The 21129-nt window shown below is 34.7% G+C and overlaps 1 protein-coding gene across 4 annotated transcripts in view; it reads right to left on the bottom strand.

Moving 5' to 3' along the window:
- Nucleotides 1–21129, bottom strand: part of LUZP2 (leucine zipper protein 2) — a 583499-nt gene that overhangs the window by 100584 nt on the left and 461786 nt on the right. For all 4 annotated transcript variants that reach the window (XM_019035931.4, XM_063711051.1, XM_019035930.4 and 1 more), the window contains exons 8-9: nucleotides 7088–7162; nucleotides 480–647 (exon numbers count right to left, since the gene is read on the bottom strand). In XM_019035931.4, the coding sequence (XP_018891476.3) occupies nucleotides 480–647; nucleotides 7088–7162 (243 nt within the window). The remainder of the gene's footprint in view (nucleotides 1–479; nucleotides 648–7087; nucleotides 7163–21129) is intronic.

Genomic DNA, 21129 nt, shown 5'->3' with positions numbered 1-21129 from the left:
TTTTTTAATGTAAATACACCTAAGCACACTTTTAAAAATATTTACACTAAGATTCTAATGTGCAGCCAGTGTTGAGAGTTGTGGACTTAAGAAAAAAAAAAATGATTTACCTTTCTGAAGATACTTGTGCCCCAGAAGAAAATATTCCCCATATCAAACCTGTGATGTTTATTTCAATGTAATACAAGCTATTCCCTTTTAACTTATTCCAACATTATTAGTTTTTGTTTTGTGTTAAACAATTAGATGATTCTGCCTAAGAATCAGCTAGGCTCTCTAAGAAAGAAAAGCTCCCTTCCAACATTCTTCTAGTGACTATGGAGATTTTACAAGCTGGGTTACTACCTTCCATTTTCCTTCTAATCTTTCAGTGGATTTGTTATCATACTTGAATCCACTCTGGTGATTATATATACTGGGCTTTAAAGACAACGCATTACTTGCTGTTACTTTACAAAGCGCAAATAAAAGATAGGTACCTTGCTTTTGGCCGCTGCATCTGGAAGCTTAGAGACAATATTCCTGGGTGGGAGTAACATCCGAGTTGGATTTGACGTGATTAAACTCAAAGGGGGAGGAGGCTGATCACGGAAAACAGATGTCAAGCAGAGCTGCACAGTCTCTTTCATTGCTTTCATCTGTGACTCCTACAAAAAAAGAGGCATTAACATATTTACATTTAGCTATGCTCATCAATTACCTGCTTGCATTCTCCCTTTCCTCTTAGCCTATACTCCCCACAAAAATACATATCACTTTTCAAATGTAATTGCCTAATTTATAAATTTCATTATGACATACTTTTATATCCACACTCAGTCTGTTTCTAGGAGCTAATGCATTTCATGATATATTTTGAACACTGAAATACAAAGATATGTCTTATTACTTTCTCTTGAACTGACATGATTTCCACCATGATAGTTTGCAGGAAAGGAAATATACTCTAGGTTACTCTGATGTAGAAAATATCCTTTTTTGAAAGTTACCATCTTTATTTAACTTTTATTTTAGGTTTGGGGACACGTATGAAGGTTTGTTAAATAGGAAAATTTGTGTCATGAGGGTGTGTTGTACAGATTATTTCATCTCCCAGGTCTTCAGCCCAGTACCCAGCAGTTATCCTTTCTACTCCTCTCTACTCTTCTCCCTTCTCCCATCCTCCACCCTCAAGTAGACCCCAGCATCCGTTGTTTCCTTCTTTGTCTTCCTAAGTTCTCATCATTTAGCTCCCTTGTGGGAGTGGTGGGTATTTACTTTTCTGTACCTGCATTAGTTTTCTAAGGATAATAGCCTCCAGCTCCATCCACGTTCCTGCAAAAGACATGATCTCATTCTTTTTTATGGCTGGATACTATTCCATGGTGTATATGTGTCACATATTGTTTATCCAATCTGTCATTGAAGGGCATTTAGGTTGATTCTATGTCTTTGTTATTGTGAATAGTGCTGCAATGATCACTCACATGCATGTGTCTTTATGGAAGAAAAATGTATATTCCTCTTGGTGTATACCCAGTAACGGGATGGCTGGGTCAAATGATAGTTCTGCTTTTACCTCTTTGAGGAATCACCATACTGCTTTCCACAATGGCTGAACTAATTTAAACTCCCACTAACTACATAAGTCTCCCCTTTTCTCTGCAACCTCACAACCATCTGTTATTTTTTAACTTTTTAATAACAGCCATTCTGACTGGTGTGAGATAGTATCTCATTGTGATTTTGATTTGCGTTTCTCTAATAATTAGTGATATTGAGCTTTTTTCTTATGCTTGTTGGCCACATGTGTGTCTTCTTTTGAAAAGTGTCTGTTCATGTCCTTTGCCTATTTTTTAATGAGGTTGTTTGTTTTTCTCTTAAAAATTTAAATTCCTTGTATATGCTGGATATTAGATCTTTGTCAGATGCATACTTTGCAAATATTTCCACCTATTCTATAGGTTGTCTGTTTACTCTGTTGATGAAACTTGCCATCTTTCTTTCTGCATCAACTTTCTGTATTTAGAATCGTTGCCATAGCAATGTAGATTCTTGTGTTTCTCGGATTAGCCTATATCTCTACTCGATTTCCCCACATAATGGTAAAAACAAATTTGTCTCTGATAAAACTCTCATTTCCTCTGGGCCTTGTTAGGTAACAGCGTCAGGGGCGTTTGAACCAGAGCAACTCCATCTTGAATAGGGGCTGGGCTTAGACCTACTGGGCTGCATTCCCAGGTTAGGCATTCAAAGTCACAGGGTGAGATAAGAGGTCAACACAAGATATAGGTCATAAAGACCTTGCTGATAAAACAGATTACAGTCAAGAAACCAGCCAAAACCCCCAAAACCTAGATGGCAATGAGGGTGACCACTGGTCATCCTCACTGCTCATTATATACTAATTACAATGCATTAGCATGCTAAAAGACACCCCCACCAGTACCATGACATTTAAAAATGCTATGACAAGGTCACAAAGTTACCCTATATGGTCTAAAAATGGGAGAAACCCTCAGGTCCGAATTGCCCACCCCTTACCTAATGCCCATTAAGTTCCTCTAACTTAACAGAGCCTATTACTCCTACTACTCGGGTTTGGCTTGACTCAGTTCCATGAGCAAAACCCAGAGGATGATTTTACACCACGATGGCATTACATTTTTATTTATACTGTTAGGTGTCATTTGTTTTCAACTGCAGGCTACTGTTTACTTTGAAGTTTGCTAAAACAAGCTGTCACCTAATGAAATATGATGTAAACCATGTACAGCCAGTCTTGTTTTTGCTCTGTCTTTCCGCTCCCTGCAGCACACCACTTTTCCTACTTGTTTTAAAATGTGATAGTAAAATGCAAGTTCCTTAATGAAAATGCCCTGTTTATCACAATATCCTTTGTGCATAGACCCTCAAGCATCCCACACTCATTTCCATATTAGAGCCTTTACAAATGCTGCTTCCTCTGCTTGTAGAACCCTTCTTCCAAATACCCATATAGAAACTGCCACTTAAAATGTATGTCTCAGCTCACAAACTATTTTCATGCAAACAGCCCCTATCACCCTTTCCAGGAATGCTTCTTTCCTAAAGTTGTTATTATATTTTCTACTTTTATATCTTATTTAGTCCTTACCATCATTTCAAATTATCTTGTTGTTTTTATGTTTAATGTTCACTTTTAACAAACTTTTTTGAAGGCTGGTATCCTTTCTGTGGCATCATCAGTTTCTAACACAACACACGCTTGTTATATAAAAAATTAAGCAAACCCTCCAGAGAATATAGGTTAGCGTTTTGTTACAAGAGAAAATAATGAAATATTTATCATTTTATCTTGTATATTAGACAAGAAATTATTTCATATATTAAAAAATACTACCATTTACACTGTGTAATATGAAAAGTTTATAAGAAAGTATTTCTCATATGTGATCTTAAGATGGTGGAAAATTTAGGAGGTAGATTTTTTTGGTGTGTGTTAGTACTTTTCTCAGAGAAAATGCATTTTGTCTGGGGACAACAAGATATACCTTGCAAAGACAACTGTGCCCCTAATATCTAAACTCTACATAAATGAAACTTTACAAGATGTTTTTCATGTTACCTTAACTCTTTTAAATGAAGACACCAAGTCCTGAACTGCCAGCTTTGGAAAGACCCTGAGAGACTGTGAGGCCAAACACTTTCTCCCTAACTTTATTTCTGCCAGGAAATCAGCTCAGAGAGCCCGGGAAAGTCATTCAATATTTTGAGACCTCTGCTCCAGTGATATTCAGGTCCCATGTATGTGGGATGACTAGAATGTTTATTCATTTAGGTCAGGTCTTTATTTTTAATTAAGAAGTATTTATTATATTCCTGCTATGTGCCAGACACTGTGTGGTTGCAAAAAGATTTCTCATTCTGTATTACTCAGTCATTGGAGTCTGTGTAGGTCACCTACCCTACCTATGTCATCTGTAATATGGATGTCATAATGTATGCTTTCCCGGGTGTGAGGGACAGACACTATACAAACATTTTTAGTGTAAAAGTTTGAGAGATTTTTCTTAGCATAAAGCTTCTTTTATATTCCAGTAGCTGAGGCCAACTATATATAATTCATAAGACACTGCCAAGTAAATAATTGATGGGAAACTCAAGGCTGATTCTTAGCTCTTGATATTATTATTGTTTATACTGAGATACTAAACTGAGACTTCTTTCATTAAATATGTCATAAGAATCAAGTTGAAGTGTTAAGAATTTTTCATAATATGTATGAAGTACTTTAAGGTTATTTGAATTCCAGATATTATATTCTTGGGAACTAGATACTCGAATAGTATTTTAAAAGCCTCATATAAAGATGATGGAGAGAGGGGAAAATCTATTTCATTAAACTGTAGTTTTTATCCATTTTGAAGTCAACTAGCATTTCTATCTAACTTTATGGCTACAGTTTATGAACCTCATATGTATCTTACATGAGATTTGTTAAAATCAGCCTCCAGTAATATGAAAGGCATTTATAGTTACTAAAAGGCGTGACAAGATCTGAAGGTTAAAGAGGGAATTGTTATCACAGAGAAGCAGTCTGTGATCTCATTCAGTAACAATAATAACTTCTAAGCTTATTTAATGAATGTTTTCCAGGCATTGTACTTAGTACTGTAATTTTTGGCTATGTGTAATTTTCTCATCACCATTATAAATAAAGTTTATTGTTATTTCCAGTGAGACATAAAGATTTTGAGGAATTTGAACATGGTCATTCAGTCAAAGAGTCATGATTTGAACACAAGTAGACTATCTCTGGAGACCATTATTTAACCACTACAACATCAGCCTCTCATCCTGAAATTTAGGGACATAATGACAGGGGTTGGGAGGTGGAATTGGGAGGAGAAGAGCATTGAATGGGTAAGAATATGTACAACTAAAGATGGAGGAACAACTCTACACTAACCCTGAGCTCTGTGACTCAGGCCAAATTCCAGTTGCAAAATAAAGTGTTTTGTGACTATACCGTGCCCTATGACCCACAGGTACTTAGAAAATACATATCCATTCTCTGTGCTTCTGTTGCCTCATGTCTCAGTATACAATTATTCCCTAATTGTTAGTGCTAAACAAAATTGTGAGAGATATGGGACCCAAGACCTTGTCTCATATGTTTTCTATTTTCCCTTGTACCTAGCATAGGATGGCCACAAAAAAGGCATTTCAAAGCTATTTAGTCATTGACTGACTAAAAGGATTATGTGAAGTCAAATCGGGAGAACATTTAATATAACGAAGAATATTCCAAGAGCCAGAGAGGGTAACAACTCAGAGAACACCAGGCTGCTTCAGAATCATGGGAGTCTAATGATTTTCTAGGATTTAAACCATATTGCAGCGACTGTACAGGAATGGCAGAGGAAGGACTAAAACAAAGGTGGCCTACTTGAGCTTTAGAATTATATATGCCTCTGATTCTCTGATTCCATCAATGTTATAATGAGTTATATACATTTTTTAAAAGTAATAATTGGCATAAGTTGGATATGGTTAGAGATTAGCTTAAATTGGTATAAATTTGTTTTATATAAATTTTTTTAAAATCTTATAATGCTGGGATCTTAATAAGACAAATTATACTTGACCTAATTCACAAAATAGGGGGCAAGCTCCCCTCTATTTTATACTAAAATAACTATGGTACAAACTGATGGTTAGAAGGTAAGCTCCTTTCCTTACAAAATTGCAAAATGTATACAGTGTACTATTGCAAAATAAATGAATTATTGCAAAATAAGTTTATAATTGCAATCATCTTACTTGCTTAATTTTCTCAAATAAATGGTTACTAAGCTGTGACCACAAAAATAGAAAGCCCTTGACATCAGAGTATTTTCTTTAATTAAAAAAAAATTAAAAACAATCGAAGCAGATAGCAACACAATAAATATCAAGTAAATTTCTATTTGAATTGTGTTAAAAGCAAAATTTTGATAATAAAATACATATATACTTGTTACATATATCATTTTCTATAATGTTAAACATAGTATACATATACATACATATTATGGGCATATGTGCAACATACATATATTTATTACCTATATCTAATGTATGTATACATACATATGTAAAGCATATATGTAATGGAAGTTTACATGTATACATATATAATGCATGTATGAAATGGATAAAATGTACATATATGTGGTGTATGAATTAAAGATTGCTTGTATGTGTACAATTATTGGAGGATAAAATATTTATGGCACAGTAGAAGTGCTCTTTGTAAACATCCCTGGTGTTATTTTACTGTTTTTCCCCAAACGCAATTGTATCCATGAATTTTATGTGACTGTATCTTTCTATATATACGTCAAATTTCTACATACACGTTATCTTTTTACATTGTATGTAATTTTTAAAAACGTGTTTTGTGTATTTAAACAGCTGTTAAATATTATACATATAATTCTGCTTTTCTCACTGAACATTATATGTTGTAGGTATATCAATATTGATAAAACACATTTATGTATATTTGTTAATATTATATTTTAATTACTATTTCCAAATTTGAGTATAGAAAATATATAAAATTAGGTGCATTAATTATCTTACAGTAAACAGTTAAATTACTTCCATTCATTATTTATATAAGCATTGCTATATTCAGTGTTCTTGTGCATGTTTCTAAGTAAATATAGATAAGTATAAATTATAAGATACATGCATTCAAAAACTGGTTATAACAATTTGATGCCAATAATTACTTCCTTTTGCTTCATAACTCATTCACCCAGAGTTAATATATAGTGCCTTAGTTGATGCTTTAAAGCATGTTTATTCATGGTATTATGGAATAAATATACCAGTGAGGTGAAAAATGGAGCCATGAACTCACAAAGACTGAACCTTCAGTCAGTTTACTGCAGCAGCAAAAACAAAGAAATAGTTGGATTCCAAAGAAGATATCAAACCTTCCTGAATTCTGTAACTATCTTATATACACAGCATCTGGAAACACATTAATAAATCAAGAAAAGCAATGAGCATACTTTAACTTTTTTTTTTTTTTTGCTAAAACTACAGTTGTAATGGTTCATGAATGTAGACTTACCCTGTCAAGAGCTGCTTTCTCTAGTTCATTTTTGGCTACAGCTAATTTTTGTTCCAGATCAGTAAGCTGCTGCGCCTGTAAAATAAGAGATAAATCTTCTAGATAAATTCTGCAATTTCCCTCTGTATTTCAAGCATCTGTCATATATTGCCAAAGGATTGTAAAAAGAGAGAAAAGAACAAAAAAAGAGTGTCCTGTAAGATTCATTTAGAATTCAGTTTAAAAATACTACATATCATGATAATTTGATGTGCAGAATATTTAATATGCAGAAAATGGTAGTTCTGGATGAATATGCACTAAATGCTTCACTAGACCAAAACATCTAATTTCAAGTACCCAACTCAAGTTCCTAGGAATACTTGTGATTTAGATCCATCACTTATATTTCTAGTTGGTATAGACTGAATTTTATGCCCCCAAAATTTATACGTTGAAGGCCTAACTCATTATTGTCACTGTATTTGGAGACAGAGCACTTTGGGGGTAATTAAAATTAAATGAAGTCACAAGAGTGAGGCCCTAATTCCATAGGACACATGTTCATGTAAGGAGAGGAAAAAAACAACAGAGATATTTATTTGTGTTCACAGGTGGATAGGCCAAGTGAGGGCAGACAGAGAAGGCACTGTCTACAAGCCAGGAAGAGCCTTCGCCAGAAACTAAATATATGGACATCTTACTCTGGGGCTTCTAGCATCCAGAACTGAGAGAGAATAGATTTTTATTTTTATGCTAGTCGATGGTATTTTGTTATGGCAGCCCAAGCAGACAAATGTACTAATATGTACTCTATTTTTGTTGTTGTGTTTTAATCCCATACACTTCTCTATCCTACCATACCTCTATACCATTACAAGTACCATTATTGCGCTATTAGAATAAAAAAGCAGTACCTTCAGATTTGGAATTTATATATTCAAATCCCGCCTCCACCGCTTCCCAGCTATGTGATATTGGGCAAAGCCCTTGACCTTTCTAAACTAGAGATGGCAATACTTATTCTACACCATAATAGCCAGGTTCAAATTAGGAATGTGAAGAGTTGGAAGTTCCATTATCTGTATACATATAGCATTTGCACCCCTTTGCTTTATTCCATTATTGTTCCATTTATCCATTCATCCTTCGATTAATCTCTGTGTTCTTCACTATGCCAGGCACTGTGCTGGGCCATGAGAATTGCCAAGATTACTTAAAACAACAACCACAACAACAACAGCAACAACAAATACTTTCTCTAAATAATCTACAAACTTATATTCTTAAATTGTTTACATCTTCCAGTTGATTGTGGTATCTGCTGAGAGCAAGAATAATAAAAAATGCATTTAATTTTCTATAGGAAAGCTGCCATTTTATTAGGTGTCAACATTCATTCAATAATTTTATAATTCAGCAAATATTACTCATCTTTTAATATAAATCAAAAACCATTCTCTGAACTAATTGTAGAAAAATGAAGAAAAAGAAATCCTTCTCTTTAAAAAGAAAGAGACAGAATATACATATATAAAATCAGATAGTGACAGTTGCTATCAAGAAAGTGAAGCTAGAAAACGGAATAGAGCATGTGGGAGGTTATATTAATCAACATATTAATATTTTAAATATTTACAATAAACCCAGCTTACAGTCAAACTGCTGGTGGATAAGCAAGCTGGTGGATCTCTAGAGTCATACTTCAGCCCAGCCAAGATCACTGACCCCCAGGCAACTCACATATGCACATTTTCCCTATTTATTCATTGATTCAAAAATCATATGTTTTACCATAATAAATAATGCACAACATTATTTTCTCCTTCTCAATCTTTCTTTCCTACCATTTGCCCCTTGTTCAATATGCTTTGGATATACTGGCCTTATTTTACCTCAAAAATGCTAAGTTTATCTATATTGTAAGGTCTTAAAAATTCCAAGCATGATTTTCTTATCGTTTAGATATCTGGTAAAATTTATTTAATCACAACAGTATTCCTGATAAGCCATATCTATATGGGTTAATTAGCTTCTCTTGTGAAACAGAAACCCAAATTCAGAGGCTGAAAGAAACAAGAATTTATAAATTATATTTAAATCACATGTATTTCATTTTATTGGTAGAAACATTATCTGTCATAAATACATAGAACTATTTATGCAAAAATTCCCTTTTTAATGTGTGTAAGAAAATGCTAGTTTCAGCATCATGACAGAATCAAATTCACATATAACAATATTAATCTTAAATGTAAATGGGCTAAATGCCCCAATTAAAAGAAACACAATGGCAACGTTGATAAAGAGTCAAGACCCATCCATATGCTGTCTTCAAGAGACCCATCTCATGTGCAAAGACACACATAGGTTCAAAATAAATGGATGGAGGAAAATTTACCAAGCAGATGAAAAACACAAAAAAGCAGAGGTTGCAATCCTAGTTTCTGACAAAACAGACATTAAACCAACAAAGACCAAAAAAGATAAAGAAGGGCATTACATAATGGTAAAAGTTTCAATTCCACAAGAAGAGCTAACTATTCTAAATATATATGCACCCAATACAGGAGCACCCAGGTTATTAAAGTAGTTCTTAAGAGACCTACAAAGAGACTTATACTCCCACACAATAATAGTGGGAGACATTAACACCCCACTGACAACATTAGACATATCATCAAGACAGAAAATTAACAAAGATAATTAGGAACTGAACTCAGCTCTGGATCAAGCAGAGCTGATAGATATCTACAGAACTCTCCACTAAAAAAACAACAGAATATACATTGTTCTCATTGCTGTATGGCACTTACTCTAAAATTGATCACATAAGTGGAAGTAAAACACTCCTCAGTAAATGCAAAATAACTAAAAATCATAACAAACAATCTCCCAGACCACAGCACAATCAAATCAGAACTCAAGACCAAGAAATTCATTCAAAACCACAAAACTACATAGAAATTGTACAACCTGCTGCTCAATGACTTCTGGCTAAATAATGAAATTAAGACAAAAATGAAGAAGTGATTTAAAACTAATGAGAACAATGAGACAATGTACCAAAATCTCTGGGATGCAGCTATAGCAATGTTAAGAAGGAAATTTATAGCACCAAAAGCCCACATCAAAAAAACTAGAAGAATCTCAGATTAACAACCTAACAACACAACTTAAAGAACTAGAGGACCAAGAGCAAACAAACCCCAAAGCTAGCAAAAGACAAGAAATAACAAGATCAGAGCTGAACTGAAGGAGCTAGAGACACAAAATAACCTTCAAAAAATCAATGAACCCAGGAGCTGTTTGTTTGAAAAGAAAAAAACTAATAAATATATAGAATACTAGCTAGACTAATAAAGAAGAAAAGAGAGAAGACACAATAGAAATGGGATCATGGAGATACCATTACTGACTTCCACAGGATACAAAAAAATCAGAGAATACTATAAACACCTCTATGCACATAGACTAGAAAATTAAGAAGAAATGAATAAGTTCCTGGAAACAAACACCCTCCCAAGACTGAACCAGGAAGAAACTGAATCCATAAATAGTCCAATAATGAGTTCTAAAATTGAGGCAGTAAGAAATAGCCTACCAACCAAAAATTAAAAAAAAAACAAAAACCAAAAACCCAGGACCAGACGGATTTACAGGTGAATTCTACCAGAGGTACAAAGAAGAGCTGGTACTCTTTCTACTAAAACTATCACAAACAGTTGAAAAGGAAGGACTCCTCCCCAGTGCATTTTATGAGGTCAGCATCATTCTGACACCAAAACCTGGCAGACATACAACAAAAAAAGAAAACTTCAGACAAATATCCCTGATGAACATCAATGAAAAAACCCTCAATAAAATACTGGCAAAACGAATCCAGCAGCACATCAAAAAGGTTATCCACCACAATCAAGTTGGCTTTACACCCAGGATCCAAGGCTGGTTCAACATACACAAATCAGTAAATGTAAAGTCATCACATAAACAGAACTAAAGAAAAAAAACCCACATGATTATCTCAATAGACACAGAAAAAGGCCTTTGATATAACTCAGCATCCCTTCATGTTCAATAAATTAGGTATTGAAGGAACATACTCAAAAATAAGAAGGACAACATTGTTGTCTTTCACTTTAGAGAGACAGCAAAACAAAGATGGTAGGAGATGAACACTGGAGTTCACATTGAAATTGGAGTACTAGTTTTTACCCCTTATTAATTTTTACTACTTAAATATTTAATCTCCCCATGCTTCAGTTTCCTCTTCTTTAAAGATGAATAATAGTACTTAACTTATAGGCTTGTTGGGAGAATTAAATTAGTCAATATCTGTAAAATACTTAGAGTAGTACCAGTTCAATAGTAATATATGACTATATGATAAGTAATATAGTTTATATTACTTGTCATAAATTCATCATAAAGGCAATCAATAACAATTCAGGAAGCTTGTATCAGGGCAGGAAGAATAAATTCCAACAAAAATAGCAAATTTGCCTTTGAAAGTTTTATTGTCATTCATGCCCAAGTGTTTTTTTTTGTTTTTTTTTTTGTTGTTTTTTTTGTTTTTTTCGGAGTCTCACTGTGCTGTCACCCAGGCTGGAGTGCAGTGGCATGATCCCGGCTCACTGCAACTCCACCTCCTGGGTTCAAGTTATTCTTGTGTCTCAGCCTCTTAAGTAGTTGGCATTATAGGTGCATGCCACCACACCCAGCTAATTTTTGTATTGTTTTAGTAAAAACAGGATCTTGCCATGGTGGCCATGCTGGTCTCGATCTTCTGACATCAGATGATCTGCCTGCCTCAGCCTCCCAAAGAGCTGGGATTACAAGCATGAGCCACTGCACCTGGCCATGCCCAGGGTTTTAATGATTTACCTTTTTTTACCTGGTAAAAATCCAGCCAAGAGATCTTGGGAAACCAGAGTTGACAAAAAGAATAAGAAAAAGTAATAAAAGGACTTGCAGATACCATCCCATGTTGTAATACTTTGATTCCAGTTTGGAAAGGACTAGGTACTGGATTAAATCATACAGAGTAGCCATAATTTTTTTTTATAATTTTTTTTAATTTAAACTTTTATTTTAGATACAGGGCGTACATGTGCAGATTTGTTACATGCGGATATTGCATGATGCTGAGGTTTGCAATATAGATCCCATCACGCTAATAGCGACTATCCTACCCAGTAGGTAGTTTTTCAACCTAACCTCCCTCCACCCTCTAGTACGGTGGTCCCCAGCCCCTGTGCCACAGACTGGTACTGCTCTGTGGTTTGTTAGGAACTGGGCAGCACAGCAGGAGGTAAGCAGCTGGCAAGTGAGCGAAGCTGAACTCCACCTCCTGCCAGGTCAGCAGCAGCATTAGATTTTCATAGGGGCATGAACCCTATTGTGAACTACGCATGTAAGGGATCTAGGCTGCACGCTCTTTATGAGAATCTAATGACAAATGTAATGCACTTGAATAATCATGAAACCCCTCCCCGACCCCATCTCAGGTACGTGGAAAAATGGTCTTCCATGAAACTGGTCACTGGTGCCACAAAGGTTGAGGATAATTGCTCTAGTAGACAACAGTGTCCATTGTTCCCATATTTATGTCTATGTGCACTCCATGCTTCTCTCCTACTTATAAGTGAGAATATGTAGCATTTAGTTTTCTGTTCCTGTATTAATGTGCTTAGGATTATGGCCTCCATCTTCATCCATGTTGCTGCAAAGGACATAATTTCGTTCTTTATATGGCTGCTTACTATTCCGTGGTGTATATGTACCACTTTCTTAATGTAAATTCTTAATACACTTTATTAACAATTACGAAAATGTAGAACTTCAAATTTTTACAGACCATAAAAAGCTGGAGCTTGGTTTTGTTTCTGGCTCACTCTAAGTGTAGTGCTCCAAGGAGGTGTTACTTGTTATTTTTTCTCAGAATGGACCTTAAGTAGAGCTAGATTCTAAAGGATAGCACCAGTAGCGTGTTCTGTGCACAAACTCTGTTTTCTTCTAGGAAACATGAAGGTATAACTGTGTTGGCTGAAGCAGAAAAGAAAAAGGATGTGAGGCTAGATGATTACATTTTGTTGAAATTTCAGTGAATAATTTTATAAAATTTTGGCAACTAGCTAAATTTGCGAAGTTCTGACTCATCAGTCATATGTTAGATTTGTAATTCAATGATTCTGAAATAACCCTTTGATACAATTTTTAAAAATTCTTACTTCACCCCATTCCTTCTAGGTAAAACTATCCAGTTGTCTTTATTTTAATTTCTCTGATAAATTTCACTGAGGTTTATAGAATATAAAACTATACCTTACTTTCCTCTGAAAAGGATGTGAGACAATTTCACATTAAAAGTAATAAAATCTTAAAGACATATCAGGTTTATGGAAAAAATATATGATAATATGCTGCATGAATGTGATATAAAGGTAGGGTAGGGGATGCAACAGCAGAAAAAAAGCAATGATAGTGGAGCCTTAAAACTTATTTGTCTTGGCTGAGCTGAAAATTTTGTTCCAAGACCTCCGGTGGCTGCTTGTAAAAAGTAATGCTGTTGGCTCCAAAATTCTCATTATCAAAGATAGTAAACCTACCAGAGACACAGGAGATGCAGGAGTTTTCCAAGTAGTAGTTTCTAAAATAAAATTCTAACAGATTTTATAATTCAGCTCAGTAAGCCATTTTTAAGGCTCTAAGAACATAAAGTACAAATGCATGGTTCATCTTAATTCCTAAGATAACTCCTAGAATTCCTCAAGAAAGAGAAAGTGTATGCGTGTGTGTGTGCGCGCGCATGTGTGTGTTCCCACCAAAACTCAGAAAACCAGATGAACAAGTCTTGAGATGGACCGGCGTCCTAAAATGTGAGTAATAACTCCACTCTTTCTCATCCATTCTGCCTCACATTCTTTTGTAGCCATACATGCTAGGTGAGATCTCAAGGCTCAGTTGCAAAGATGGAGACGTAATTTCTTAAAGCAATCACTCCATCTCAACTCTTAACTCTCTAGTTAAATAATTGAAAATTGATTTAGCCACTTAAATGACTTTATGCAGAAACTAGAAGATATTTACTGATGTTTTCTGGAATAAAAGCTGTCTCTCTTCTTCATCTAAGGGAAGATACAGTATATTATTTCTCTTTGCAGAGTAATATGAAGATGTTTAGGCCTAAACTCAAATATACATTATTGCTGGGATAAAAGAGAACAGCATGAGGCTATACTGTCCTATAGAATAAAATAAAACATAAAAAATAAGAAATAAATATACAGCAGGCTTTGGTGACATGAAAAACTCATTCAAACCATGCCTGAAATCAATGAACCCTGCATTTTCAGTTAATGTAAAGAAATTTTTTTTCTTAAATTCTAGTTAGATATTTATATTTCTTGATATTTAAAGAAGGATTAGGCTATTATCCTTAGCAAACTAACACAGGAACAGAAAACCAAATACTGCAGGTTCTCACTTATAAGTGGGAGCTAAATGATAAGAACTTAGGAACACAAAGAAGGAAACAACAGACACTAGAGTCTACTTGAGTGGGGAGGAGGAGTAGAAAGGAGGGAGAGAAGCAGAAAAGATAACTATTGCGTACTGGGATTAATACCTGGGTGAGAAAATAATATGTACAACAAACCACCAGGACAAGGGTTTACCTATGCAACATACCTTCACATGTACTCTCAAACCTAAAATATAACTTAAAAAAAGGATTCAAATTATCTGCTTCTAGACATGACAGAGATGACAGGGTAATCAATATTGGACTAGCCCTCCTCCTATAAACAACTGTGAACCAATTGTGCCAGGCTATGAACCTTGAAATATAGGAAACTGACTAGGTAAGCCCCATGACTGCACCAGCTTTCTGCCTGATGGCAATTTCTTAACCAAGGTGCGAAGAGCAATGGCCCAAGATGATCACTGTAGTTGCACTGAGCTATTGACGCGGAAAGCAGAGTTTAGAACAGATTAAATGGCTACAATATGCCGGACAGGGCATCAGAGAAATATGAAGTGAGCAGGGGTGGGGCTCCCAAAAATCAGCTTGGGTAACAGGAGTGTTCCTGTACATCCTTGGCTGAGAGTTGGTCTACACATACCAGCGTAATAAATTATACAAGGGCAATAATAGAACAAATTCTACATGGCTGAGAGGAGAAGAGAAAAACTCAAGGTTAAGCACCGTAGAAGGATAGTAGAGCTCCAGAGACACCCATAAACTGTTAACACCACAGGCAATCAAAACAGCAGTCTTTAGATTAATAGCTAAGCACTAAAGAGTTGTTGGCAAACTACAGCCCACAGTCAAAATCTTGCTTACTGACTGATTTTGTATGCAAATTTTATTAAAACACAACCACCTTTATTTGTTTAAGTATAGTCTACTTGCTTTTGTGATACAATGGTGGAATTCAGTAGTTAACCATATGGTCTGCTCAGACTAAAATATTTACTGTGTGTTCACTTACAGCAAATGTTTTTTGATCCCTGCCCTAGAATAAGGCCTATTTCAAACCTACCTTAAAAAAATCTAAATCAAACCTAGACAGAACTTGGGAGGGGTGGGGACACATCTTTGGAGGTTTAGCTCAATAAAATAAGAGGAGCTTGGGTACTACCTTGAACTTTTTAAGTACTGGCAATAGGCAAAGAATAAAACAAACCGTACACAAATCAAGTTGATTACCAGTATTTTAACAGCATTCTAGAACAACAATTAAAAATATTCAAGAGATAAAATCCAGAGTCTCTGTAATATATCAACCACAATCTCCATCGCAACATAAAATCTCACCAGTTATTAATATATGTATATATGATTCAAAGTCACACACAAGACTAGATGATGATAGCCAATATCTAGATAGTCTATATGTCGAATATAGCAGAAAAACACTTTAAGGCAGTTATTATAAATAGGATTAGGAACTTATCGGTAATGTGTTCTTGACAAAAGAGGAAATCTTAACATAAAAGTTGCACAATGTTATTTTTAAAAGCAAATGAAAATTCTAAAAAGAAAAATGAAATTGGATGCACATTAAAAAATGAAGATGGCAGAAAAAGGGCCAGTAAATATGACGTGATACTAATAGAAATGATTCATTCTGAAGAACAGTGAAGAGAAAAAAAGTTTGAAGAAACATGAACAGGGCCTCAAAAATGCTTAGAATAATATTAAACACTTCAACATATGTACACTAGAATACTAGAAAGAAAAGAGCATGAAAAAAAGAGAAAAAATGCATTCAGAATTGTTAGGAAAAAATTTAATGAAGAATGTTAAAAACACTTGTGTTGAAAATTACAAAACATTACTAAGACTAATAACAAAAATTTTAAATAAACAGAAAGATATACAATGTCTATGAATTAAAATATTTTTGCTGTTGAACAAGAGATTTAATATTCTTATGATGTCTGGTCTTCCTAAATTAATGAATGTACAGATAAAATACAAACAGACAGTAATTCCCACAGGATTACTTTGGTAAATTTGACAAGCTATTTTTAAAATGTGTCTCCAACATCTTTAGAAAAGCACTAGCTGTAGGACTAATACCATCTGATTTTAAGACTAACTCTAAAGCTATATTAATGGCAGTGTGTTGTTGGCATAAGCATAGACATATATGACAATGGATCAGGACAGAATCTGGAAATTGACCCAAATATATAGTCAGTTGAAAACATACATAGTTATTTGATTGTTGAGAAAGACAAACTGTAATTCAATGCATTAAAAATACTAAGTTTAATAAATAGTGAGAAAGCAATTGGAGATTTTATCATATATTATATATATAAAATATATATATTAGACATACTTTACACATGCACACACATTATATATGTATATATCCATTATATAATGCATAAATATATATTTTTACATTATATAATGGATATATCAACTGATATAATGAATATATTATATCCACTATATATATAAAATATATAGTGTAAAATATATATTTTGCACATGCACACACATTATATTTGTATATAATATAATATGCATATAAAATATATATTTCACAATGTATAAAATATGTTATATATCTTATATATAATATATCATCCATTATATATATAAACATAATGCGTGTGTGCATGTATAAAATCAACCTTGATCTTTTCCTCACACTATTCACAAACAAAAATTAGAAATGAATTATAGACCTAAATGTAAAAGCTCAAACATAAACCTTCTAGAATAAAATTACTGTGACTTTGAGATAGACAAATATTTCTTAAATAGACAAAAACCCCAAACATTAGAAAAATGTAAACATAATTTTATTACATATAAAATGTTGTTCTTCAATAGACACTACAGAGAGAATGAAAAGCCAAGTCATAAACAAGAGAAAATGTACATCAGTGAAAGGACTCGAATCCAAAACATACAAATGAAACTTACAGCTCAACAATAAGAAGACAACCATTAAGAAAAGTTAAATAGACTTAGGTAGTAAATAAATTAAAAATACAAACAACCACATTTTTAAAAAATTGGTCAAATCATTGAATAAATGAAAAGTGGTTTATTTATATGTAAAATGGTTATATTCAAAATACAAAAATGCTCATGAGAATATGTTCAATGTAATTATTTATCAGATAAAGCAAGTAAAACTACAATAAAAAACCACTTCCCCTAGAAGACTTAAGTGTACTATCTTATCTTTAAGAATATCTAAAAATTACTCCAGGAGAGATTAATGATCCATGAGTCACAGTTATTGCATTATCTTTGCCACTTACTGTTTGATCTCAGATTCCCTGTGTGCAAAGTAAGAATTTTTGAGTAGCTGATTTTTAAATGTTCCCTCTATCTAAAGGAATTTATTATTCCTTGGGTGCTTTCTATAGTAATAGACACATCTAGTCAATGTACCAGAGTAGACAAAACAACATGTGATTTTATTTCCTAATATTTATTTTTTAAATGAGCCATTTAATATTCTACATATATTTCATATTGTTCCTTCTTTAAACTCTCTTCCTAAACCTCTCTTCAAAACAGTAGGTGTTAATTAAAAAATTTATATGTAAAATTATCATACTAGTTTATTAATCATTTTAATGACTAGACAGACACTTTCTAAATTTTGTTAACCTATAACTTTTCCTCAAAATTGCTTTCAAAGTTTATAATCTCATGTTTTATATTTCACCCAGAGAATGTTTCAAAAACAAGTAATTTATTCAGCCTTTTTGTGAGTTATTAAAGCACAAACACATTGATTTCAATGGCTATCAAATTTTGTTGATATTCTTTCTTGGTAGACAGAGATATTCCAGAGAAGCTTTGAATATGAATCAAGGCCCTTGGCAGAGAGAGTTTTCTGTGGAGAAAACTAAAGAAATGGAGATTTCAGCAGAAAACTATCTCTTTAAAATTTACTTTTAGGCCAGGTGAATTTCATCAAACATTTAGTATGCAATTCATAAACTTGAATTACATGTCCAGAATTGATAACAAAGAAAAATGGTGAAAATCATGCAGAGAGGAAGAATGACAATTTTCACATGTCCACTGTTTATTATTAGAAATTAGATGATTGCTCTTTGAAAATTATTTGGCTTAGACGTCTTCCTATATAGGCTGTTGTTCCTTATATTAATCTTGGGAATCTTAATGGGACTTCTCAGCTACTTTATTGATACTCTACATAGCTTTTAAATCTTAATTAATAGGTACTTGACTCTGAACTACACATCTAGAAATTGTACTTTCTGAAAATGTCTGAAACTTTTACTTACTCTATCATTAAAAATAAAATGTTTGTCTTCATGAAAATGAATATCAGGCATTTCCTTTTATACCATGCATTGAGAACAAGAAATTTCTGTGATATATATGAACCTGGATTGACTATCTAGGTAAATAAATACAGTAAAAAAAAAAAATGCTTTGAGATATAATCTAGAAGCATCTAATATTTCTTTACTATAGAATTTACTGATTTCAAAAGGACAAAATTCTATCAAAAGTTACTATTAATCCATTTTGCCTTTGTCTACTTGAAGTGTTCTAGGAGGTAGTAATTACTAGGAGGAATAGCCCCATAGTATAATATACCCTGTAGTTATTAATTTTAAAGAGATTTCAAAGAAGTGAAGATTATCTGATTGTTCCTTACTTAGGCAGATATTATCAGCTCAATATACATATGCATCTTTTAAAATCCTGGATGAAATGTGGTCCTGTAAACTACATAGGTAGTTTGCTGATCAATTATGAAAATTAATACTACCTTAACTAATGTTGGGCTGGGCATAAAGTGAAAAAACTTGCTGTTTCTATATTACTATATTTACGGTTATCCCACATACATCCTGTTATCTAATAATGCTTTTAACTTGACTTTTATTCTCATATTCTCTGCCTCTTTTTCTGAGATTATACAAAATAATCACCACCATTATGTAATTACCAGCATGTAGCAGGTAAATGTGCCAGTTACCATGAATTAACATCTAAATATTCTCATTAATCCTAAGAGATAAGTAATTATCCTCATCTGACAGTTAACAAACATTGGCAGGAATGTGGTGAAAAGGGAATCCTGGCACACTGTTGGTGGTAGAGTAAATTAGTACAGCCATTGAAGAAAACCGTATGGAGGTTTCTCAAAACACTGAAAATAGAATTCCTGTGTGACCCAGCAATCCTGCTTCTGGGCATTTATCCAAGAGATTTGAAATCAGTATGTCAAACAGATATCTGCATTCCCATGTTTATTGCAGCAATATTTACAATAGTCAATTTAAGAAATCAACCTGGGGGGGAGGAGCCAAGATGGCCGAATAGGAACAGCTCCGGTCTACAGCTCCCAGCATGAGCAACACAGAAGACGGGTGATTTCTGCATTTCCATCTGAGGTACCGGGTTCATCTCACTAGGGAGTGCCAGACAGTGGGCACAGGTCAGTGGATGCAGCACACCCTGTGCGAGCCTAAGCAGGGCAACGCATTGCCTCACTCGGGAAGTGCAAGGGGTCAGGGAGCTCCCTTTCCTAGTCAAAGAAAGGGGTGACAGACGGCACCTGGAAAATCGGGTCACTCCCACCCGAATACTGCGCCTTTCCGACAGGCTTAAAAAACAGCACACCGGAGATTATATCCCGCACATGGCTCAGAGGGTCCTATGCCCACGGAGTCTCACTGGTTGCTAGCACAGCAGTCTGAGATCAAACTGCAAGGTGGCAATGAGGCTGGGGGAGGGGTGCCCGCCATTGCCCAGGCTTGCTTAGGTAAACAAAGCAGCCTGGAAGCTCGAACTGGGTGGAGCCCACCACAGCTCAAGGAGGCCTGCCTGCCTCTCTGTAGGCTCCACCTCTGGGGGCAGGGCACAGACAAACAAAAAGACAGCAGTAACCTCTGCAGACTTAAATGTCCCTGTGTGACAGCTTTGAAGAGAGCAGTGGTTCTCCCAGCACGCAGCTGGAGATCTGAGAACAGGCAGACTGCCTCCTCAAGTGGGTCCCTGACCCCTGACCCCTGAGCAGCCTAACTGGGAGGCACCCCCCAGTAGGGGCAGACTGACACTTCACACAGCCGGGTACTCCTCTGAGACAAAACTTCCAGAGGAATGATCAGACAGCAGCATTCACGGTTCACGAAAAACCGCTGTTCTGCAAACACCGCTGCTGATACCCAGGCAAACAGGGTCTGGCGTGGACCTCTAGCAAACTCCAGCAGACCTGCAGCTGATGGTCCTGTCTGTTAGAAGGAAAACTAACAAACAGAAAGGACATCCACACCAAAAACCCATCTGTACATCACCATCATCAAAGACCAAAAGTAGATACAACCACAAAGATGGGGAAAAAATAGAGCAGAAAAACTGGAAACTCTAAAAAGCAGAGCACCTCTCCTCCTCCAAAGGAACGCAGTTCCTCACCAGCAATGGAACAAAGCGGAATGGAGAATGACTTTGACGAGTTGAGAGAAGAAGGCTTCAGACGATCAAACTATGAGCTACAGGAGAAATTCAAACCAAAAGCAAAGAAGTTAAAAACTTTGAAAAA

This window comes from Gorilla gorilla, chromosome 9 (genome assembly GCF_029281585.2).
Source record: "Gorilla gorilla gorilla isolate KB3781 chromosome 9, NHGRI_mGorGor1-v2.1_pri, whole genome shotgun sequence".
Lineage (NCBI taxonomy): Eukaryota > Metazoa > Chordata > Mammalia > Primates > Hominidae > Gorilla > Gorilla gorilla.
Note: the sequence above shows the minus strand (reverse complement) of the source record. Positions and strands in the feature narration are given on the sequence as shown.